This window comes from Lingula anatina, chromosome 7 (genome assembly GCF_051362555.1).
Source record: "Lingula anatina isolate TDL-2025a chromosome 7, LinAna3.0, whole genome shotgun sequence".
In the NCBI taxonomy this organism is placed as follows: Eukaryota; Metazoa; Brachiopoda; class Lingulata; order Lingulida; family Lingulidae; genus Lingula; species Lingula anatina.
In genome coordinates, this window is record NC_141773.1 from 14,121,667 (window position 1) to 14,147,769 (window position 26,103).

Sequence of the window (26,103 nt, forward strand, 5' to 3'; positions counted from 1 at the left end):
ACTATTCGCATTACTGTTCAAATCTTTTTATAAGGTTTGAATATTATGTATATTTTTGTATATTTTTGAGATATAATAAAAACCTTGGTAAATCGCAACAATAAACAAGCAATGTCTAAGTTCACTGCTATTTCCCAAGTGTTTGCCCTCCCATGCCTTCTTAACCGAGGCTCGTAAGTACAGATGGAATGTGAGTACGCTACCCAGGCAGGGGATGTTCGGGGGGTGTGATTGAGACGCTCTTTTGTCCGAAATATATCCTCTCAGACACAGACTTTGACCTAGGTTCCATGCAATTTTGAAGTTGGACCAATTAAGGGCAAAATGGTCCTCTGAATCAGATAAAAGACCCCCCCCCCCTTTTGGTACTTTTGACCACAGGCCCCACTACTGATATGTTATTGATATATTGACATAGAAAAGATAAGAAATGGCAGTGGCAGGGGATTAGCTTACATAACTGTGTACACGACTATCTGTGTCGTCGTCACTGTCAACGCTAATCGAACTAAGATTTATAGCGGGAGAAAGCGAGTAGACGGAAAGATGCTAATGCACAAAAATAAGCGATGAGGTAAGACGTGAGTATTGATTTTTAGTTAACTATTAAATTCAATGAGAGGGGCGTTTATACGTAGTTAACACGTATTTGGAATGAGTGAAATTTGGTAATTTATATCATTTATTTTGCTAAGTTTAAAAAATCACTGTAAACCTTAAATTTAAAAAAAACTCACAGTGAAATGGTGATCAAAATATCAAAATCTTAAAAACCACATTTTACCAGTAAATGTTTTATGTTGGTATTTTAACAAGCAGCAAAAACGAGCGTTAAGTTGTGAGTTTTGACGCCGGTACGCCCATATCGTTAACTTCAAAAAGGTGTTTGTTTTAGAAGGTGCTGTTGCAGTGACAAAAATATACCGCACACGTATTTAGGGAAAAGAAAAGAAAAAATAAGTGAAAAGTAACAACGACGAAATGCAGGTCTGACACAAGTGAATGAAATCCTCATATGGTGTTCTTTAAAAAAGATGTTGGGTAGATTTTTTTTCTGAAACGGAAAGAAATCTGATAATAAAGAAAGAAGATAATACTATGTCTATAAGTTGAGAGCCAATACGTTTTTGATTCCCGAAAGAAAATCTTAAGTAAAAAAACTGAAAGGTAGGTAAGATAGGTGAGATTTATCCCTGATGCATTTGCGCAATCAAACGTAAAGTTCCCATAACTTCGACTACTGAACTCAGACTCAAATGTCAGCTTTTCTTGCGTAATAGACATTTACATACAAAGCACTGTATTCGATAGAATTTCAATACATCTCTTTGGTTAAATTCGTTCTTTGTAACGGTGACATGTGTCTAGGATTTTCTAAAAAATGTATGACGTGACATGGGCGTTTCTACGTCCTTCCTTTTTCTTGTTTAACCCGTAAAACGCTATCATGGACTAAACACCGTAGCACATGAATGGCGACTTGTTTTTAATTTTTCTTAACCATTGATAATCGCCTTGCGCTTAATCTGAATAAATTACTTTTTTATTGATAATGTTAAGTATAACCAAAAAGGACAATGGCATTGCATTTCGGTGGTTGTTCAATTAGACACACAGGTGTGCGCCTTTCATGTAGATAGATTTACATGGCAAAAGAGTTTAAAGTTTCCTTGATGCGGATTGTTACATTATGTGACATATTATTTTGTTCTTTTTCATGACAAAGTTTAACGTGGGGTGAGCATAAGGATTCAAATATCATAGTATATTTGAGAAGGACAGGAATTCAAAAAAATTGAAAAGATTAGTTGCGGTACTCTTTTGTTGAACACTGAGTCCAAAAAATAGATTACAGACATGACATATGCGCATCAACCTGTAATAAAATATTCGTTTTTGTATAAATAACTCCCGTACCATCTGTCTCTGAATAGAATTAATAATGCTTGCTTATAAGAATTATAATGGAAGCTCTTTTTTCTGTTTAACGGCATCTAAAGAAGCAACCGGTTAAGCCGCATTTTTCGTGGTTGGTTACAGCCCGACTTCGACTTCCGATCGATACAGTGTTTAAACATAGCTTAGGAGACTTTGTCCTAATACAGGTGTTTAGATGGCACGAAGTATTTTAGAGATCTATCAGACTATGAGGCAGACACTTTGACAGGTCGAGATGATCGGCCTGAGTTGGCATTCCGTCTTGACACAACTACACGGGATCTGTGTACATTACGGTGACGTAACATCGTTGGATTTATCAACATATAAATCAAGATAGCCTAAAAGCGCCAAAGCTATTTTTCAGCACGATAACCCCCCTGATAAACCTTGATGATTTATACGCAAATGCCAGCCTCGTACGATCCCTACCGCAAAAAATAATAATGATAATAATCAAATAAATATATAAATAATAACAAGATTTAAAAAAGCATGGAGGTAAAAGTATTTTTACGCGAAATATATACAATTAGGCAAGAGAGAGAGAGAGTTTATCTTGTGGCCTCTTCGGGACAGTGGTAAAAGCTTACGTGATCCATCAAAAAATAATTCCCATGTTTTTGCGCCCTGTTATCTCGAGAAGTAACGCGACACCACTTCAGTCAGTACATGTTTGTTAACTAACAAAACTGCGTGAAAGGTACACACAATAAGACAGAATACTGTTTGATAAACGATATCCATTTAGTCGACTTGTAAGATTTATACAGAATAACTGGCTTTGTATTAGACAGGTACTAATGCTCTGGCTCTTGTAGATGCCATTTAACTAAATACGTGCTTAAATAAATGACAATTTAACGACACGAGGACATAAGACAGCATAACGCATGTCGACGTGTATGGTTCTGAAGAGAATCATGATGTGTTCGTTGACTTGATAAATATGTTTTGGGGGGAAATGAGTTTCAGAAATTAGTGCCTGCATGTGCTTGTATGTAGGATGTGTGCTGTATTGTGATGCCATATTGGTTGTGTGAGAGTGAGTCGATGTGTAGCAGTACAACTATATATATATATATATATATATATATATATATATATATATATATATATATATATATATATATGCGTGTGCGCGTGCGTGTCTTTTCAGGGTGCGCGTGGACATGCGAGTGCGTGTTTCTTTGTGTTTTTGCGTTTGGGCACGTGTGTACGAGTGTGTGAGAGAGAAGGGGAGAGGGGAAGAAAAAGGACTTCCAGCTAACTCCTCTAGATAATGTGATAATGTGAGAGAAAGCATGCGCATATCAGACCCGAAGAGAGATGACTGAATCAGTCCGTCAATGAGACCGAGTTGTAAACGAAATTTGTAGAATACACATACTGTATCTGAAACAGCTCGGAACTAAACAAAATTGAAAGCAAGGCTGTCCTTCAGGCGGTGAAATAACACAGTCACCAAACACTCAGAAAGCGTGAGACATTTCTTCAAACACGATCAAAACATTCCTCGATAATTAGGAGACGAATATCCCGATGGATAAACACGTGGGATAAACAAACAACGGATAAGTGGAGAGTTAGTCGATGGTTACATATATATATCGGATCACGCGCCATTAGTTGGCACAGAAACTGACGTGATTATCAAACTTGTAACTTATGAAGTATCCGCGACCAATTTACTATCAGGAAATCTCGGTGTCTGTAAGGTGGTAATTGATATACTGATAATCTTCACCGCCAGGGCCCGTGCTGAGTTTGTACAGACAAATTTGAGATCTCGCTGCTGTAAAAATGATAAAAGAGTAGCACGCTTATGTAGGTTCATTGTGTATGTGGAATGTTTAATACGGCTAGAAGATATTTGCTTGTTCACTGGCACACGAACTTGTATGAAGACACGTATGTTCTTTTTGGACATATGTGTGTGTGTGTGTGTGTGTTTGTGCGTGTGCATGCATGCGGGATTTTGTGTCTTCTTGCGCGATTATTGTTCAAACATGGGACATAGTTACTAAAGAGAATTACTGAAAAGAATGCATATATCAAAATGCATCCTCCTCAAAGATGGTAATGCGAACTATTCCTGTGAAGGCGATACCTATCATCTTTACCCTAAAATGTCACCGGACAAGTTGACTCTGTGAATTGACCTTCCTCGGTTGGTTTACAATATGGGTTCACCTGTGATCTACGATGTAATGTGGATGTGCACCAATTTCCTGGATAGGGACCTCACAGAGTGACCGTGCCGCTCTTAGAAAATATTGAGTTACGTTGCATTCCCGGGGAAAAAATCACAAAAATGTCGAAGGGCAAATGATAAATCTTAACGACCATCTGGCAGTGAGTTTTCAGCAAAATTAATTACGTGTGTTGGAGGCATGCATCACTGTCTGGAAGGTGTCCCTGACCCGAAGGAAAAATAACCTTTATTATTTATCATCCTATGGATACCGTGTTGTTTCTTGTTTTCTATTCTCAGACCATGAAAAGCATATTTACACGATTGCATATATTTGCTCCTATGCTGGGGTATAGTAACGAATTAGTTGGAAAAAGTGCAATAGCAAAAAAAAAAAAAAAAAACCTTAGGCGAACCTCGTGTGGCCAAACCCGTGCAAACAGGTTGATTATTCTTATCACAGCCTCTCAATGCAATTACAATTACTCATGGCTCATTTCCACTGAAATTATCGGTATACGTAGATCGATCCAACTCCGTGGTGACTCTCTGTAAATGCAATCAGCTTAAAAGATAAACACGCCTCCTTTTGTTACCAGCGTTCTCGCAAAATCACCAGCTGTTCTGTATTCTTCTCAATACCAGGTAGGATTGTTAACCTCTTAAACTGATTGCATTCAGCGAGAGCCTCAATGGAGTTGGATCTATGTATTCATTGGGAATGGGCCCTTAGATCAGACCTGTTTGTCTCTGCGAGTTCAAGCTATCTAGTGAATACTTATTACCTACGTATGTGACACCTATATTACACCTTTACCATTCAATGGGAATGGGCCCTTAGATTCGTATTAAACAAGTAGACATGTCAAATTATTGCCACTAAACCCGACCAAATGCCAATACATAGTTTTAAACAGTATAACTTAAAAATACCACAGGGTTCCGTTTAATTATTTCAAATTCCTTTCGTTTAATTTTTCTTTTCATTATAAACTGGAAGAACAGATAAGTAGGTCAATTTTAAAACCAAAAATTTGAAGAGAGTGCAGTTTTAAATACTGTGTTGAGACTGACCGAGTGATAATTTTTGGGGGTGTATGTAAATTCTTATTGCGACAAAGTTGTGTGTGAAACTGGTGGTAGTTATTTGAATGCGTTACCGGGAACGGGCACAGCTGTCATCTCGCTTGTAATGTACCTTTAATTTAATCATTGCAATGCGTAGCAATGAAACTTGTATTGTACTGTATCGCCGTTCCTATTGTGCTGTGCGCAATCCATTTTTCTTTGTGCATTTCTTTTTCGCTCCTTTGCGCATAACATTTAAGAACAAAATTATCAGCATGGGAAATATGTTAAAGAACAACAGTTTTGCAGAAGAGATCTATTCAATTATATATCAGGGTAGTTATGGCAGTGCTGAATGCAAACAAAAATTCGGTGTTAGATTGGGTTCCCATTAACCTATCGTACTAACAGGATCGATCTAACTCCGAGGGGATGCTCGCTACATTGCATTTAGTTTAAGAGGCTTAAATGTCTGTCACGCCCACTGAAGCTGCTGGGGGGGGGGGGTAATTAACTTTCGTGCACACTTAAACTGAATGCGATTTAGCGAGAATCTCCTCGGGGATAGCTCGAACCTGCTCGTGCGATAGGGTTATGGGAACAGTACCTAAAGGAGCCCAGGCACCACAGCACCTGTGCGCTAAGGTCCCGGATGGAGGTGTCCCTCAGTGCCACTTTCGGCTGATGATAAATGTGGGCAGGGTCGACACGAAGTGCGAAGAGGAATGAGGACCGTTTAATGATGCCGAGGAAGATGGATAGTAAATAATGACAACAGCTGGGCTATCTGTTTTAAAGTAACATTTACATCTTTGCAGCCACTTAAAAAGTTATAGCACGAATGTGTCAGCGTTAATTGGCACTAGGTCAAATATCGCGTGACCCGGTGGTACTTGTCGAAGTAGCAGAAACAAACTAGAAGAAGAACAAGAAAAAAGATGAGAACTTAGCAAGCAATGGGTTTAAATTGAGCTTAGGTTTTTCTATGCTTTAAAAAATAATTAAACGAAGTAAATTGAACGCAACGCCATCGGAAGAAACGTTACGTCGTAATCAGTGTCGGTATTTGGGACCAGGACGTATTTTTCGTGCGTGCGTTAATCGTAAGCTGAAACATTTTCTCAAGGGAACACTTGAAATAAATTACAAAAAAATGTCATAAACATAGCCCAATAATTAGCACTCAGAATGAGTAATGATTAACGTACCAGTATTGAAACATATTCTCAGGGGAAGACTTTGATAGGAAAAATTAGTGTTATTCTCGTCTGCACTTTTTCATCAGCGACAGTGAAATGTGGTTAAAGGAAGCCAAGGGGAAATGATTGTTGGAATAATTTTACACCTGGTGAAAGAGAGTGACTATCATTTTTTGTTACGTATTAAGCTTAAATTTAGTGTAAGCATTATTTTGGGCAGTGGGAACAAGAGCGTGAGAAGAAAAGCAACAAAAGTCCAAATGTCCGCCAAAATATCACCGCTTGCGATGGTTAAAATGAAGTTAAATGAAACGGAATAATGGCTTGCTGATAGGGTTTCAAACTTTCAGCGACAATTTAAAATTAGAATTAGCTGTGAGGCCATAAGTTTTACCTTAACGTTGACATTAGCGGCGGTAGTGAGAGCAAATACGTAAAATTAAAGGAAACACACGTGTATTTTAATTAGATAATGTTAAAACAGCTATTTGGATTGCCATTGGACAGCCGGCACATCAGTTTTCAGTTCGACCGTAACAACAGCTACGGCGTCCCGGAAAACAAAACAAAATAACACAACAACAACAAAAAATGTAGATGAAAGGCGATGGCAATAAATGGACATTTACCTAAAACTAGGGTTAATTCATGTCAGACAGAGGTGGATATTGTCCTCCACTTCTTGAACTCAATTTGCAATAAATCTCTGGCCAGCGAGTATGGAAGAAATTATCAGTTCGAGGCAGCGGCAAGACGTTAATGGTACAGCAACACGTGACAAACGCAGAAACCAAACAACCTTTCTTTTAAACATACCGTAGTCGAGACCGTTAACGATAATCAAGATATTATTATACAGGGTGGTGATAAATCACTGGCAAAATATCGCCATTAACAATGTCACTTCCGGCTCAATTAGAAGGTACTTGTTGAGTTATGTGAGCCAAAAATAAAATATCGTCAAAGTATCACGAGATTTCGAGCTTAGTTTGATGTTACAACCTTCGTTGTTGGATACTTTCTATTCCAGCCGCGCATTTCCTAGATACATATGTTTTCATTGGAAAGGAAATGATTGCCAAGAATAACAGAAGAAGAGTAATTGTGTAAAATAGATGTGCGTAAACAAACTGATTGACATTTCTATCGAAAGTGAAATATTAGTAAGAGAAACAAGCTTTTGTCGCATTGCGTGTCATTTCTTCTCATTTCCAAACGTAATAATGGCGAATGTGTGTGGGGTTGGGGTGGGTTAAGCCCATCGGTCCCCTGAGGTTGAAATTATAATGACCCGGTGGCTGATAAATTAAATTGAACCGTCCCAACTCAAGTGGAAATCCGCCTTTGAGGTGTGTGAAACATAATCCCTTTGTATAAACGTTAAGGGTGCTATCGTGACATTGTCACCACAAACAAAGCACAGTTTTGTTTGAGAAGCACGTTAAATCATGTAATAAAGCATGAGGGTGGGAAATAAAAAGAAAATGTATATATTAGCCGTTGCGCTTTTAGAAAGTAAATATAAAGCGTGACAGGTAGTGGGACGTTGTCTTGGCTTCTATAGGTGTGTACGGCAGCCAAGTAAAGCACGTCAAGTCTCTAAGTCGGTCGAATCCCTGTGAACTTTATCCTCAGACCCTGGCAGAAAGTATAAAGCTAACTGCGATGCACTCAAATAAAAACTAATCATGCGTGGAAGAAAGTGTTCAATTACCTTGCCCCGGGGGGGAAGACTCGCCAGCCTCAGCGACTCTATACCACGCGGAATGAAGCGTAAAACTATGCGACACCTCTGAAAAGAAACCTTTATAGAATGCTCCGGGGAAATAGTTTTGACTTAGTTACTCTTACCTATAAGTATAGTGGGATATTTCAATTCTTTCAAGGGGCAAGCTCCATGGTTACTCCTGACCTTCGTTAAAATGTTAATGTCTGGCTAGTGAAAATTTACTTGAACACAACGGGTTTGTTGTTGAAGTTTAAACCATCATATATATTGGGGCAGGGTTTGTTTGACTGAAGCATCGTTTTAAGAGGGAGAAAGGGGTATATTCAGTATGACAGAGAAAATGCTGGGTACCCAACGTACTGAAATAGGTGACAACGCCACTTTATGCCATTTCTAATTTTTTCAGCCTTAACCGCCCCCCCCCTTCCCTCCTCCCCCTCCCCCCCTCGTGAATACAACAAGGACGGAACAACAGCGTCGATGACACAGAGTTTTAATTTTGCGGGAATGGGCATCATATTCAAAGTTAATTAATCGTTAGAAAAAATATCTATGAGCAGATGTATATACGTTATTAGACGTGTGATAAATTGCTGTGCACTATAAGATAATAACGATGTTTTTGAAGCAAACGCCTTAGTTATTACGACATACCGCCCATATTTTATCGTCTTATTCTTGGAAAGAATTCTGATAGCATTCAATAAATGTAGAATATGTCAAAGGTTTGAGATATCAAGCGTAATCGCAATTCCCCATACAAATTTCCGCATAACATACCGAGTTATGGTAAATAGGGCAGCTGCGTTCAAATTTTCTAATTGAAAATAATTGCCATATTTATCCCGTGCGTTTTTTTTGTGGTGAAATAAAGTGCATGTCAATTTTTTCCATATTGAGGCAAATATTGGATTGCACTAGAGAAAACCACGAGTGCTCGTGAGTTTGCCAACTGGCCATTTATAGAACATGACTATTGAGCTTCATATATGTGCTCTATCTTCGGTATCGACCTTCATTTCAATCTTGGTTTTAATACATATATATGAATAAATTTCAGTTACATCAAACATTCATTCAATCAAACTCAAACATAAGGATGGCACAAAAAGGGCAGAAGAAGGGGAGCGGCAATGAATTATAGAAAACAGTTTTGATTCAACTTCCTGCCTGTGGGAAACATAGTTTTTGGCAGAATCTTTTCCTAGTGCGCCAGAAATACGAAAATTGGCTTTTGTCGGCACTCTACAACGTGGTAAAGTACAGAAAAGTACTGTTTGTGTTTCATTTTCACTTGTTGAGAGAAGTGATAGAGCACCTGCCTTTGTTGACGAACGTTATCAAATTATTCGTATTCGTTTGGCAGTCAGCAGTTTTAGTTACATCACAGTACAAGAAGCCAGCGAAAGAAAACTTTTGTCTTCTTATAGACTTCTTTAGTTTTATAACATGCGTGCTTTGCATTTACTCCTCAAGACACCCTGTTCACAATGACAGTAGTGAGAGTGCACGAGTGAGGGTTTTGTTTAAAATTTTTTGCGGTCATCGATATTTCAGTTCTCAAAAAGTTATTTTCCGTCGCTTATAATGTGCGGGAAAGCGCCATATCACAGGAATAATGTATTTTCTTTACGTAATACTTGCTTTCCTAAATAAAAAACGAAATAACCTGAAACCCAAATTCAATTGTGGTGTCAATTTCTATTTAAAAAAGGGAACAAGGAAACGTAAAATTTTATTAATATCAAGGTGCACTTAAACACGAAGGGAGTGGATAGTCAAAACGTGTAGAATATAAACTGGTGGAATTTGCATGGAGCAAGAAAGTACCCACAAGATACACCTGATTGTCGAGGAAAAGATACAGTTATTGATTATATGTTTCTTAGCAAATTTGTTAATCACGTGCTTTCGTGTGTGCGGGGTATTCTCTGATAGCAGGCCCTCTAAAATACTGAACAAAATCGCTTTTAACATTTTTGTAACAGACTACTAGCGCACCCTGTGGTCAGAGAGTATGTGAGTTTTAATTGTGCGCTCGTCTGTGTTTGTGTGTGTCCATGTGTGCGAGCACGTGTGTGTGTGTGCTTGAGCGCTTGTTTGAAACAAGAGGAGGAGGGTGACGTCTTTCAGTTTTGTTGCCCATATTAAGGCAGTCTCAGCCCGCTACTTAAAGAACCCGTATACCGTCTTTGCAACATAAGAAGCAATCAAGGTGAATGGGCCCTGTGGACCTTACAATGTGTAGTCTACCTATGTCTCTCCGGTCCTGCACTAACGTCTAGTTTGTATGTGCGTCATGTTTCGCGTTGCTGCGGAGATTGAAATGTAACATTAATGACCATGAATTAATCTCTCACCCAACTCGCGGCCGTCATGTATTTGGGATGATCAAACAAAAGTGTAGAAGAGAAAGATCACTTATCCTTAACTGCTCTCACAAGAAAGCATATAGGCTAGAGTACAGAGAACACGCTTGGTTTAGTTGGAAATAGAACAGAGTGGAATGGACGACTCTGTGTGAAGACATTTCACAGCAGTGGTCCTGAATAAGGGGTACATGATACGCTAGACTCCCCCCTCCCTCCTCCGATCCCAGACCCAAGCTCATTGCGATTATGGTCCCCACACTGCATTGCGAAGATGAAAATGGTGTGAAAGTTACTTTAGTACATTTTGGCTTGTTTACAACGACTATTGTGTGGTCCAACCCATATCACTGTGTGTACGGGGTACCCTATTTATATTAGTAACATGACAATTAATTGAAGTAATGAATCCGAATGTGTCTTCTCGAGTTTTGCTGTGGTTTCAACATGTCTTGTTGGTTTTCGTTTTGTTTGCAATTGCGCTTACTTCCTCAATTATTGTGTAATATCAACAATATTGATAAAGCGACAGCAGTGACATATTCTATTTGACTTCCCCTTATGAAGTATATTTTGAAGTACCCCGGTATTTTAATAGCGTTTCTTGTCATACGTTAAGTTCTTTAGGAGTAATTTCCCTTGTAATTGCCAACAATTCCTGACAGGAAGGTAAACAGAAAAAAAATCAAACTCATCGCGTTAAGGCTCATAATTGCTTTTCGACCTTTAGGCGCAAGGAAAATTTTGATCGCCGCACTCTTGAGTGTAGAATGACAGTTAGACGACAAGAATTTACGTTTGGTAGTCCATCAGATAGAGTTGCGCAGTCCCAAAACTGTCTCTATTATTTCAGAAGCAGAAGCAGACAGACAGACAGACAGACAGACAGACAGACACAAAGACGAACAGACGGTCGGATAGATTGTAATGTTTAGTCTGCGTGCAGGCCGATACATAAGGAAAACTATCCAGCACACCCCAATATCTCTCTGATCAATCTATTTTCTTTTTTTCTGGAAATTTATCATCTGTAAAGGGTATTCCTTTAAGTATGGATCTGTTCAGACTCCCTTTCTTTTAAGTACCCGAGGTATAAGGCGGCAGGTCGCAGGGTGAGGTGTGGGTTTAATTTGCCGTGTTGTAAGGAGAAGTTAAAAAGGCATTCACTGACTTCTTAACTTTAGTTTGCATTGTAAAATAGCCCCGTTCCCTGTCTAAACATACTACGTGCGATGGAGCGAATGTAATTTAGTGTAACAAATTAACTCTGCTGTAATACAGAGCCAATGGCGTTAACTGACGTACAGTGCCCCGTGCAATGTATTCGCAATGGTGCGTTATAGGAATCCAGTCGTCGGACACCTGCTCATCAGAACGAGACCAATGTGAGTATTGAGAGAAGTTAAAAAAGAAGTCTGCAGAGCAAAGAGTGGTGTTGAAAACTACAGGGAGACGCACGTTAACGTGTTGGGATATAACATTTCTGACCGCCACCACCGAAGATTGCCGATTTGTTCCGTTGACAATTGCAGCATTTACAAAGGCATTTCGTTTCACGTTTATTGGCCTTTCGAAGTTGGGCGCCAGGGAGTTTATGGACATTATGCCAGGGGCATAAGGTAATGGAGACACTCTTGTAGAAAATTTTGTCATTGCGTGAATACTCTCTCTCTCTCTTTCTCTCTCTTGCATAGTGCTTGCCTCTCTCTCTCTCTCTCTCTCTCTCTCTCTCATTCTCTCATAACGGCAGCAAATACCGCTGGTGTTTAACGTTTGATGTTTGTTTCACGATTTATTATACTGTCGAACAAGCAGCACGCGAATCAAACTCTGAGAACAAACTACCGCTTGTACATTTTCATTGTGGTTTACTATACACAACGTTGTTGGTGAACCCCTTTTTTTAGAGCACCAATACAATAACAACATTTGAGGACTTAATTCTGAGGGCTTTTGAAATAGCATTGTAAGTTTACGGAGAAAGAATGATATTAGCCTACCTTTAGATGTATGGTAGTACACCAGAGGTCTTTATATCTCAAAACCTTCTATGCGTTTTGTGAGGTAATGTTTTTTCCTCATAATAGTTGTACACTAGTTTCAACCTTTAAAAAGATTTCCGTCTGCAGTTAACGTGAATTATATACAGTAAGTGACACGAAACGGCCAAACTCCCGGCTTAACTCACCTTAATGTGTATGTTACATGGCATGACAGTGTATTTGTTCATATCGATTTGAGAGTGCTCTATGTGTTATCACGATTCAGTGGTTTGCGAAAGTGAATGCTAACTTGGCAAAGGAGGAAAACTTTTCAAGGAGAATATTTGTCAATTAAGCGTTATTTATTTGGATAATGGAAAGCCTTTTAAAAGCATAAGGGGCCTACTGTTCGTGAAGACTCATAAGCCTTTTTTGTATCAGTATCTGTCTGTCGTTGAACAAGTGCGAGGAAAGTTGAAATCTTTCTTGACGTCCATCAATTGCCAGAAAATCATTCAGATTGTATTAGTTATAAAGAGAGAGAGAGAGAGAGAGAGAGAGAGAGAGGAGGTAGGGGGAACTGAGAGAAAGAGAAAAAGGCTAAAAAGAAACATTTACAGCACATACTTTAGGAATCTACTAGTGTGTCTACCGCATTGGGTGAACCTGGTACTTAACCTGGGATATCAGGATCCTATCTTTACTTTTTATCTATATTGCTAATCATTTCGTTTTGACGAAAAACATGCCTTACGGTAAAATAACACGGGCAGACAGACAAATTGGAACCCTCAGGATAAGCCATTTCATTCCCCGTGCAAGTTCATGTAGCAGCAATTATAACCCGACAAAAAGAAGTTAAGGAGAAAAGCCCGAGGTTTCATGACAAGTATAGAGCCAAAAACAACGTCGAGTCTGCTCGCGGTCTTAAGAAATTTATCATGCGAAAACCCGTCTGCATGTATTTATCAGATACATGTGTGCCTTTTTCTGGTGTACCTTTCCTAACATTCTTTGGCACGTTACTCTCGCAAGGGCGTGATTTTAAAGAAAGGTCTCGCAAGGTCACATCACCCCGAGACCTTTGAATGTACATAATTTGTATCCCCTTCAAGAGAGACTGTCTCTGTGAATAGGTGATGTTCAACGGACCATGACGCATTTTACACCTGAGATATACGTCTTGATCAAGATTAAGTAAACAGTCTCTTGGCGTTACTGAAAGAGCCCTTTAGTAATATTTTTGTTATTTGTACAGGTACAAGTACATAGTGTGTCTATACCTTTTATCCTTTTTAATAGAGAAGGAACTGAAGCTGTATTTGATACGGATTTGTATGGGTACTTATTCACTGTTCAAGATGTCAAGATGGTATGAATAAATTCTGATTACCAAGAATTTTTAAACGAAATGGACGAAAACGACTTATAAAAATCAGAAAAACATATTTTCTGTTGAGCCATTAATTTTGATCTCCTCTAATTTACAAGTAAAAAGAAAGAAAGAAAGACAAGTCCCTGCTATAGATGACATGTGAACATTAGGGTCTTTACCTGAAATTTTGAGATTAATATGAATAGAACCATCTACTAGAATAACACAGCGGTCCTTTAATGTGGTTAATAATTGTTTTTGCACTGGCTAGGAATTGAAATAAACGTTTAACTTTTTCTTATGCTTCACGTTCTCCTTTGTCTCTCAATATTGAAAATGGACTAATTTGTACGTTAGGAGAAGATAACCAATTCTCTGATCTCTGTAAGTCGTTTGTGCGTATTTTTTTGCCCACAATGAAAAAATATAATCGGGTCTAGGTTTGTTGACTGATAATACACATTACTTCTTCTGTTTTCCCAGTAAGTTATTTTAACGATGCGAGCCGCACACGCTTTCGGCCCTTGCCGACTACTTTTTTTCACGAAACAGTTACTGACTCTAACCACTTTTTGCACCAAAGCAGTGTATTCCCTTGGTGTTTCTTTTGGCAGGTCCATCGTATTAAGTAATTGCTTCCTTGCTTGCACAGTCGGAGCGACATTTTTGGTCACGAAATTGTTTTCCTTCGCTCCAAGAACGGCTGTTGGCCGGACTTGTATACCTGCCTGGGTCGAATTTCGTGGAGAATCCCAGAACACGGGACGTTCTAATGATATAATTCACTTCAATACGGAGAACCAGGTTTTTGCCATTTAAGAAGCAACACGAGACCTTTCTGCATTTCTAACTGTCAGAGTGCATTTTCAGTCAAACCAATACTACATGGAGTTTCCAACAATTGAGAGAGTCGGGGAGGGGGGGGGGGGTTAGCTAGTGGAGTGCAACGCAATGTGGCGCCGGGGGGGGGGGGGGGGGGGCTCATTTCACGCCATTGTGTGTTGGGGGGGGGGCACGCAGGGTAGAGGCAGCTTAAAATATTTAGAACTTTACTAAATGAGAAAGAGTGAAAAAAAAGTTCCACAATGACCTTACACGCCAAGTGTCCCAGATCCAACCTATTAGATAAAGTCAAAGGAAAAACAGAATTCAACGAAACATAAAAGTGATAATTTTTCAAGTGTGCTCCATTTATACGTAGCCCTGAAAAGCCCAAAAATTAAAAAAAAAAACTCCATGATCAACTCGGGTGAACAGCAAGGGCTACACTTTAAAATAGTATATATTTTCTCATTAGACCTTAATGCATAACGAAATCACATATTAACACAAACATTCGTGTCAGGAGTGATATTCTGACGTGGAATGTAAGGCCACGCCAGCCGTGTCACTCCCCCGTGTGGGACGTGACAGAAAGGTGGGACATTATGTGGTAACTGACATAACCTGTTAGCCAAGTGTTTTGACATTGATGGGGCCGCGTGAGGGTGAAATTCCTAATTAATACATATATGGAAATAGTTTCAAAGAAATAAGTGGATTTAATCCTGGCCCTAATGTTGAATAATAAGAGGCAAATATTAGGTTGTGGTAACAGAACATTTGTTGTCTAATATAATTTCCAAATTGACTAATTTCTTTAAACAAGATAAGGTGTTATTCTATCTTTATTCATTAATTGTACTTCAGTCATATAATAATCGAGATACGTTATTGGTTTGTGCTTTTGCACTTAGTGTCGTGTAATGCTGTCCATTATTGCAATTTCTCCTTCTAATAGTGCAGGGTGCCTTTATGTTTTTTTTTTATTTTTTTTTTTTTGTGCCTGTGTGCTAACGCCAGCCTTATACATGTACATGATGTAGATTGTGCATGAAAAAATGTCTGTATGTGGAAGTTCAATTTTTCCATTTATTATGGTACAATTCGTGTTGTACACCGCACAAGGCTGAATTAAAACATGGTATTTAGTTTTTTATTTTTTTTTTATTACAAATATTGCAAACCTCCTGCCTGCCCCTGGTTTTCCCTCTTTTCAACTGAAGTAAATTACACTCTCCAGGAAAGTAATATATGTGCCCATTGGCGAGTGTCCTTGTGCATGGGTGAACCTTCAAAGAATAGTTATGAATCATGAAAACGTTTAAATGTCTCTGACCCATTTGTCTCTATCATTTACCTTTAAGATACAGACGAAGAAAAATGACTTTTTAAGTAACCTTCAGCACCTCTTCAACAATCGCTATTCACCATCCTGCTGGCGCGTTCGCATACCTGACAAAAAAATGTAGCGGTCCTACGTCACCATAGTAATTTTAACGGATTTTTGAGGGCGTTGTCATTGAGTTGTTTTATACTGCTTTTGTGGTTGTTCTTAGTTGTAAATAGGTGGTTATGCCTCTGACTTGGTGTTATGTAAATGAACCATATATGTTTTATTCCTTTTCCTGAAGGCCTTTTTTTATTGATTTAAGAAATAAGATGATGTCACTATGGGGTGATGCATAGACAACAGTGTGTTGATAAGTGTGTGTGTGTGTGTGTGTGTGTGTGTGTGGCCCCATTCGCATAGACATCATCGGTCTATGTGGATCGACCCAACTTTGCAGGGACTCTCGCTGACTGCAATCAGCTTAACTGAATGGCACGCCTCTTGCTGGCGTTGAGTAGAATACAGAAAAGCTTGTGATTATACGAGTACGCTGGAAACGAGGGGGCGTGTCAGTCAGTTAAGCTGATTGCAAAGTTGGGTCGATACACATAGACCGATGATGTCAATGAGGATGGGGTCTTCTATTGAGAGAGAGAGAGAGAGAGAGAGGCAGTGTGTCAGGCCCGTAGCCAGCAAATTCAAAAGGGGGGTTCTTTTTCTGAAAAAGTGGACCTTTTACAATGAAACTTAAGTGTACTTAGATCAAATTTTACCCAAAATGGACCTTTTCCTGACAAAAGGGGCGGTTCTTTCGAACCCCCCGACCCCCCCCCCCCCCCTTGCTACGGGCCTGTGTGTGTGCGTGTGTGTGTGTGTGTGTGTGTGTGTGTGTGTGTGAGAGAGAGAGAGAGAGAGAGAGAGAGAGAGAGAGAGATCACAAGTCGCGGGTCAGCATTTCCCCTCTACAACCCACAGCTGGATAACTCAGCACATAGTCGAAAAATCAGTAGAAATCATTACTGGCTGCACAAACTACAACCGCATTATATCTCCAGAATGCAAATATGATTGCTCATTGATCCATTTACAAGGAAATTAAATTTCTTCTTTTGAAAGGACTAACAAGCCATGGTGAGCACATGGTCCACCTTTGACGCGGCTAGCTTGAAAGATATACGAGTAGTTGAACATCCGAGCCCACTGGTGAGATAGAGAAACAGCAGTGACACGGCAGAAGATGTGGGTCCGTCTAGCCATAACAGCAGGCCTTCTCTGCTCAGTACTAGGTAAGATAACGTCTATATTTCTTTCTTTACTGTGGTATTGATCATAGAATTGGGTGGGAAGAAATATCGCTCTCATATCTATTTGGGTATAACGTTGTGTACAAGTTCTCACCCCAAACCGTAGTTTATCATTGTTCTGTATTCATTTGAACTTTGCCTACTGTTGTTTTTTTTCTGGTTTTTTCGAAGAACGTTTATAAAGTACAAATGGCAATTTTAATGCTTTTAAGATGATGAGATTATTATCTTATTACTGCATGAACAAAGAGAGAGAGAGAGAGAGAGATAATACGCTTTCATTAACAAATTTTAGCGGAATAATTAAAAAAGTTATCCACATCTTTATTAAAAAAAGATTTCCATCAAGTTCACGTAAGAGTGCGAAACATGTATGCTATGTGGATAGCCCTCACGGCCATTCACATGCATGACGACGAAATGCCCCGAATTTAATCATTGTAGGTAAAAAAATCTTTGCATGACGACGAGAAAAGACCAGATAATTGTTACCTTAAAACATTTGGAACCATGAATTTATGATACTTTAAGTAAGTAATGAAATATCGAATATACCCATTGAAATAATCTGTTCATAATTGGTTCTTAGAACTGCAAAGGGGTGGGTAAAAGACACTTCAGTGCACTGTATATAATAGTTGAAAGTCATACGGTGTGACACACGAATTTTTCAATTTCACGCCGTTTATCCCAAAATAAGCTGCGACACGGTTGCTGAGAATAGTATCATGATGCCTTCATCAATTTCTCCATTTGAAATCGACCAGATGAAGTCACTGTTGTTGATCCGTAAGATATGATTCATTTGCATCTGCGGATGGGTCTATTTCTTTGCAGAGCAGTTCATTTCACACAGAGTACCTGTAAAATCATTAAGCAAGAAACTGATTAAGTGAAAAAAAGTAACCTGTAAATTTTAATGATCTCCACTGTTTCTCTCATTCTCTCCCAGCAGGCCAAGTTGTTACATTTTTTAAATGTTCACTTTTTAAATTTTGATACAGCAGTGTTAAGGCAACTCTTTACATGTACTGGAGGTCAAATTAGTGATGAAATTAATTCTTGCAAAAAATCTCGCTCACAGTAGAAAAATTTGTCACAAATAAGCCAGAGACATATCGGTGAATATATAGTGAAAAATCAATCTGTGGCCCTGGTAAAGGGCATGGTAATCCAGTTAGAAACTGTTTCGAGTGTGACGAGTTACGAAAAAAGAAAAAAATCAAACCCAAATCTCTTGTATTGAATTTGTTGGTATCTATAGCCAATTGCTAACAGATTGTTTCTTAACTCTACTAGTATGTGACTAAAGAGCAGCATACAGTCTACACCTGCCTCTAGATTAAACAAATTGTCATAAATCGAAAACCATTTCTGGTAATATTAGATACAGATACGCAAACAATATCAACGACACACGGGCAAGTGGTCTATATTTTCGGGGGAACAAAGGTAAAATATAAGTCCTTTACACGTTCCTTCTAACAGGTACACGCGGAGATTTTTTCACTAGAAATTGATAGTTATTTATCCGGCTGTTCACTAGCTGAGCACAATTCTCTACTGAGACAGGCATTTCCACTGATCTAGCCTCTGGAAGAGAGTACTTAACTCTAGTCTGTGCAGGAGGGTTCTTTTCTTTCTTTCTTTCTTTCTTTTGGAAAGAATTTGCATATCTCTCTCTCTCTCTCTCTCTCTCTCTCTCTCTCTCTCTGTGTGTGTGTGTGTGTGTGTGTGAACGCGAGTTTCTCTTACTGTATTTGTGTGTGCCTGGGTAGGAGCGACAGTTTGCGTTGATAATATACGCTAGTCTACATGCTGGTTCTGGGGCCGTTTACTGGGGTCTTGTTCAACGTAAGAAAACTAGGTCCATCCTGTCGCTTACACGTGAATCTATTTTGAAAAAAGAGCACCTTCCCACGTTTGGCAACCCTATACGCTATCATTTAAAAGAGAGTCTAATTGACCTGAATTCGTCGCGGGTCACTTAATTCAGGGGCAGTATTAATTCAATGTCGGGTAACTCGTTCATCCTTGTTACACGCTTGGTTTGTTGAACTTCAACTGCAGAGTGATGGAATTCTGTCTATTGTCTCCACTGGAGTGTCGTTAATTAGTGGCGACAGAGCCTTAATTCTGTGTGCATAGAAGCTGGTGGTGGTGGAGAGAGAGAGAGAGAGAGAGAGAGAGAGAGAGAGAGAGAGAGAGAGGGAGCGGGGGATCTGCTTGTAAAAACCTTGCGCGAAACATAAATCATGAAAAAGGAGAGTGTTATCTTCAACAACAACGTACATTTCGAATCGTTTGCGGTAAGATATCGAATCAGACAATATATCACTCCATGAGGTGACCTGTCTACTTCAGTTCACTTCATACCACTGCTCCTATACTTACGTGTATCAAATGTTTCAAGTGGGGGAACCCTTCAAGACAAAGCGATAACACCCTCTTATACTTCAATTCAGCACTGATCATTTGAAGCATCAAAAGCATGCCAAAGTGGTGTTCCTACAACGTGCTTGCTTCACAATTTTTTCTCTAATAGCGGTCAATCTTGCGATTAAAAAAACACACTAAATCGCACGTGTGACCAGACCGTTAATTTTAGTTATAATGCCTTTTCCACATTTTAATTTCGGGCGTGAACGAAAACTTGTGGTCAGTTTTGACCAGTCTTAACGAGAAACTACTGGGCAAATAAATAACCCTTATAAATCACCTATTTCTTCCCACCCTGAAGTTCAAGGAAACCTTTCACGTACTGACCGGTATGTGGATATTCGGAATATTATCTTTCAGAGTTTAAATATTATACCAGGATTGAAGCTAGCTATTTTGAAACGGGTATTTTTCTAGAGTGGATCTTTGTACCTACTTGTTGGCATGTAGTGTAACCTAGACCAACTTTTGATCCAGAGAAGACGTTTTTTCTGGCCAAATGGAAGGCTCGCCCCCCCCCCCCGCCCCTCTCCCGCCGCCCGTCTTCACGACTAGAAAAATTCTGAGGGTGAACTCCCTTGACCTTCGAGGTGGCATGGTTCAGATTCATGTTATCGGATATATTGGCTGCAAGAGAATGATATATGCTGGCTTCTTATCATAGCTTTTTCTCTAACGGTAAATGCACACTATACACTCATATTATTCTGACATTTTAGCCACCGTTGAAGTTTGTATTTTTTCGTTGTGGTTAGTGTTATGTTATGTGTTGGGGCGAGAGTGAGACGGCATTAATACTTATTAAAGATGTTGAGAGATTTTATTTGCACCATATTCACACATACATTTTTATGCGGCATATACAAGTAAAACTATCATCACGAATGCTATAAAGGAGTTACATATGTGAAGCGCATGGCAATTTAAAGCTTCATATGGGCTAACACTAAAGCCAGTCATCTATTAATAAATACATATCACTCAATCAATCATATACAAGTGACCCAGTATTGTATACAGTTTAGCATGCCCAAGTTGCTTCCTCGTTCTTGCAGGCACATAAAAATCAAAATCGTAAGGAAGACGGTCTTAAAAAATTAGCGCTTGGGGGGATCTCGAGCAAGGAATGGCTATTTATAAATCGTAAAAGGATTTTTTTAGCAACAGCTTATTTCGAATCGCTTGTGGTGAGGTATCTTATCAGACAATATATCATTCTCCGAGGGGAACTGTCTACTTCAGTTTATTTCATACCACTGTTCCTTACGTCTATCAAATGTGTCAAGAGGGGGGCAGGGAGAAGAAAGCGGCAAAAAATGTGGACGTGAAGATGAACATCGGTTGACAAGGGTCCCGGCCCCCGGCGTATGAAAGGCCCGTACAGTACGATGTATTTGGTTGGGGTGGTGGTCAGAGTACTGCCCCTTCGGCCCGGGGTGGGGTGGGGGGTGGGGGTGGGGTAAGGGTGGAGTTTAATTCAATTAAACCTTGCTCCCTCCTAGCCTCTTGTTTTCACTCAATAATTCTAATTATGGCGAGACTCCTTTGAAGGCTATAAATGTAACCATATTATTTTGAATATTTCCAGGAAAAATTTTAGACCCATGCAGTATTACAGAAGTAACTCAGACATCTTCTGTGCTTTACCCTGATTGTATAGACCACCAGGGGGCAACACATGGTCCAGTAGAGCAAGATGGGCTCAATATCACTTTTGAAACACCTTTCAAGTTTTTTGGAGAACCAAAATCTTCAGTATTGGTAAGGCATATATATATATATTCCATCGATTGCATTGAATAATCATAATGCAAATATATCTCTTGATGTACTCTTTAGCATTGTATCTTCTTATATGCCTTTGTAAACTAAGGTCATATTTATACACAGAATATACATGTTTATATTATATATTACCGCATGAACAGGTAAGCACGCTGACACCCATGCACATGCATAACACATGAACACACTGCATATAGACCCCTGGCTACGAGTCTGAATCAGGACCAAAAAATCTACCAGGCACATTGTCATCTATTGTAAACTGAGACGTAGTGAAGAGAGGTATACACATGCATAAAAAACAGACCTCATTTTTTTTCTCCTATACTTTTCATTGTATGCTCACATACACGGAAGCAGGAACGCTCTTTTAAAACAACTGAAACATGAAAAAAGTTTTGTAAAATATTATTTTTTTCTATCTTTTCAGGCCTATGATAATGGTGTTCTTTCTTTTGCACCCCTGGGAAAGCCCGATTATTTGCCCCTTGTCGAGAATATTTCCCTCATCGCCCCGTATTGGACAGATGAAAGCAGCGCACTCTATCGGAAGACAAGTTGCGGTGTGACGTCAAACGAATTTCTGTTGGAGAGACTTGGGTTAGATCTCACGAGTGCGTTAGGTGTGACGTCGTACTACCCGCACTGGGGCTTCCTATGCACGTGGGAGAGAGTGCAGGATGGAAAAGCGGGCAACGAAAGTAGTCCGGCAGTACAGGTAGGGCCTACCGGATTTACGGTGGACTATAAACATCTCATAAATATGAATAAAAATGAAAGAAAATGATAATTAAAAAGATTAATGGGGTATTGTGGGTGTGTTCTAAAGCGATGTAGCACTCTTTCAGAATTTTTTAATTTCATATATTTTTTGTAATGGTGGGGGGGGGGGGGGGGGTTTAGGGGCGTAAAGCCACAGCGTCCTCCTTTCTTGTCTTATTTTCTCCAGTAGCCTAGATGTGAATAGCATTTTTAATTTGTAATACGTCGTGTTTGTTTTATATTGTCAGATTATAAATGTAATGTAATGTTTATTTTTTTATCCACTAATTGAATGAATTTTTATTGTAGAGTGCGTTCCAAGCGGCTTTGACCAGCGACGGGAATTATTCGTTTGTCATTTTCAATTATGTTGGCGTGGGAGATGAGACAGCGAACAGAAAACTTCCTCCCGTTCAGGTAAATATAAAAATAGATTACAGTTTGCAATGAAAAAAGAAAAAAAAAACAGGTCAATTATCTGTTGATAAAATAATTGAATTGGAAATTGATTAATGAATAGTTAACAGTAAAGAATGGTAAAGTCTGTAGGTCTGGAGGTTTGCTTGTTTGTTGAACAGTTCTATTTAATACTTTTTCTGTAATCTTAATAATATCATATTGCTCAGTGCACAAAAACGACACATGAGTCTTTGATACGTTTCCCTTGCTAAATGAATTAACATTTATATTACCTCCATTTTAGGCAGGGGTGGACGCGGGGGATGGCATGACGTTTTGCAGTTTAAAGGGCAGTGGGAAGAGAAGAATACACCGATCTCTTCAGTCGTCCAACGTCGGAGAAGTAGGAAGATGGATCTTCCGTGTAGACGCCATTGATCTAAGAGTGCCCGGATGTATCAGTTTAGACCCCAAAAAGTTCCTTAATCCACCGATGTCGGTTGTTTCTAGAAATTTAAGGAGGAGAAAGAGTCGCAAGAAGAAAAAGGGGAAATCCCGCCGACGCAAGCGCCAAATCAGAGAATTTACTCAAACTCATAGCTACCAACGGATCGTCAAACTGAGACAAGAGATGACGGACTTGCAAGGACGCGTTGACACAATGTCGAAGGGAGAACAAGCGACACAGTCCTTTATGACTGAAATTAACCGGCGTTTGCCAAGACTGAGGTCTCAGGTGAGCCGCCTCAAACATGAACTGCGTAGTCTGACACACGCAATAAGTCAACTGGACCGAGAAATGGGAAGACTTAGCCAAACAACAGACGACTCCATGTTGCGAAAACGCATGCAAGACATATCTCAAGACATTATGACAACTGACAGGCAACTAAGCCAGTTTCTAGCACGGATACGAGACTTTGAGCACAGATTGTCAAATTTTGATGTAAGGAGAGAGCAAACAGGGCAAGGTATAATGTTTGGCATAAACCAGGACATTGTTGGTCTTGGCAACGAGCTGACGAAGTCAATGCAGCACGTACAATCACTGGAACGCTACCTCGTCAATGCAATAAGTCAGCATTTTCAAACAACCAGTGACAACGCGTACATGTGGAAATACAGAAGTCTTGAAAGAGATCGGTATCGCAAAATTAAGTCTATCAGTCAGCAAATGCTTGGAACCAGACACTCAGCAAGATTAGTTGATTATCGCCTGAAACGAACCGATCGTGAATTAAAGCGACTGAAACGGATCGAAGGGGTTATGAATGATTATTTGCAAAAGTACAACCGTCAGCATTCTCTGCTTCAAAACGACATGGGGCGCGCCACTCACACGCCGGTAGAGGTCATGCACACCATGACAAACTTCGACCGACAGCTGGAGGCCGAACAGCAGAAGCTTCAGGAGATTTCAAACAAACTTCGCAGTCAGAGCCACTTGGCGTCTGGATTAAGAAGGGATATTCCCCGCTTTGAGAACCAAATGGGCTACATTCGTGATCACGTACAGAAATTATCAACTCAAGTTTTTGCACAGCAAGGGAAATTGTCAAGCACGGGGCGCTTCATCAACGCCGTGCGGCAAACTTTAACTCAATTGCACAGTAAACTGAGGAACGGTAACCGTCCCCAACAGCAAAGAGAACGCGACATGGCGTTTCTTAGCGAGAATCTCGCCAAATCGAGATCTCAGCTTCGTCTGGCGGAGCGGCAGCTGGAAAGCGTGTACCGCTACCTGCAACTTATCGGACGACAGATGACGCAAACGGCAGAGTATCTTCAAACATTGAGCCGATATTATATGCAATATATGAGACGAAGGGATTACTATGGTCGCCCAACTAGCACTAACAATGTTTCCGAAAGGCTTGGCCAACTTAGTCGAGTACTTTTTGACCTCAGTAGAGACTTAAAGAGGGCAACTAAATAATATTGTTTTGTCATAAATGTTTATTCGCAAAAGTATGATTTTAGTGTTGGACATAACAAGGTTTTTTAATTTTTCTCCGAAAATGCTGCAAAATCACCGTTTCTTTATTCCATATGAGAATCGTTAAATCACATTAGCTACCTTTTCCCCTTAGCATAAATGTATTGTTTTAATTACCAGTAAACCATTTATTTTATAATAGTAAACAACAAACAAATTACCTCCAGTTTCTCTCTACATGACTAATCTCCTCTTGCACTTAAACAGGGAATCGCCTGTTGCTTTCTAACATATTGGTAGTGGGTTACTTAAAGGAGCCCACAAAACGCCCCGGTTATTCGAACTCCTTGCGTATAACCTAACCACACAAGTGCCAAACATCACCACTGCCATTTTGCATTCGTCATTTGTTAAAGTAATTAAGTAGAGTGTATACGTATCTAACTTATGTTATATAATTAAGAGACCGAATATCTTTGACTTCTTATACAGTGTACTTTATAATAAAAAAAGAATGTCACCATCCGTATCATTTTTGAGATTAGAATAAGGTTGCTTTGAATAATTACAGTGTACTGAATAGGGTTTTACGCCGTATACACAACACAGATCTACCGGTAGACATTGCTCGGAAACTATATTGTGTGCAGTGTTTCACAAATCTCTTGTTCAAAATATTTAAACTAGTTTAACCTTTGTATCCTCCAGACTGCTTTTTATGCCAATGTATTAGATTTAGATGTTTTAATAAATATGACAAGCTTGTTTTAAACATTTGCGAAGAAAGTGACAAAGGGAGCAGGATCACGAGATTAAATATTGACTTTGAAGCTAACTGGTTGTAGTATTGACTTCAGTTTGCTGCTCTGTGATACATTGTATACCAACATGTTGTTTTGCTTCTCAGTTAGATGCTGACTCCATTTCATAATATAATTATCAACTGCGTTTCTGCTTGTAATTATGGAATGCATGTTAAATGTCATACAGTGTGTTAGCAATGAAATTTCATAACTTATCATCATTAATAAAGAACGAAATATATACAAAAACAAGAATAACTGTAGTTTATCTTCTATGAACTCTGTAGCATTTGTTGGTTGTCTTGTAACTAGTTTTGTAAATCACGTGAGGATTTTTTTTTTTTTTGCTCTGGGAAAGCGCCCATTATATCAGTTTCTTTGATTACACATGCTCATTCGCCACTTAGTCGCCATTGCCTGGTTTCCTGTTAATGATTTTAACCGTTTACAATAGTAGTAGATTGAATGGTTTGTTTGTTCCTTGTGATCAAACAGCACTACTGCTTTAAGCAAAATAATATATGACCGGTGTGACGGGACTGGAAGACCGCTATAGAACCGTAGTCCATTCCCTTTTCCGCAATACGGACTAATGCACAGATTTCATCGAGAGGGATTGACCTCGAAAAAGCATAAAAAGCAAGTGCAGATAAAAATTCTAATGAAATA

At 39.3% G+C, this 26,103-nt stretch overlaps 1 protein-coding gene across 3 annotated transcripts in view; it reads left to right on the forward strand.

The window, feature by feature from the left end:
* LOC106170281 (uncharacterized) overlaps window positions 1-25,692 on the forward strand; it is a 48,944-nt gene extending 23,252 nt beyond the window's left edge. For 2 of the 3 annotated variants that reach the window (XM_087017065.1, XM_013550087.3), the window contains exons 2-6: window positions 17,123-17,292; window positions 21,338-21,510; window positions 21,965-22,252; window positions 22,606-22,713; window positions 23,000-25,692. In XM_087017065.1, the coding sequence (XP_086873191.1) occupies window positions 17,244-17,292; window positions 21,338-21,510; window positions 21,965-22,252; window positions 22,606-22,713; window positions 23,000-24,631 (2,250 nt within the window). In that variant the 5' untranslated portion in view covers window positions 17,123-17,243 and the 3' untranslated portion in view covers window positions 24,632-25,692. Of the gene's footprint in view, window positions 1-11,782; window positions 12,117-17,122; window positions 17,293-21,337; window positions 21,511-21,964; window positions 22,253-22,605; window positions 22,714-22,999 lie in introns of those variants that run through there. The other variant, XM_013550088.3, reaches the window with a different exon arrangement.
* Window positions 25,693-26,103: the final 411 nt, after the last annotated feature.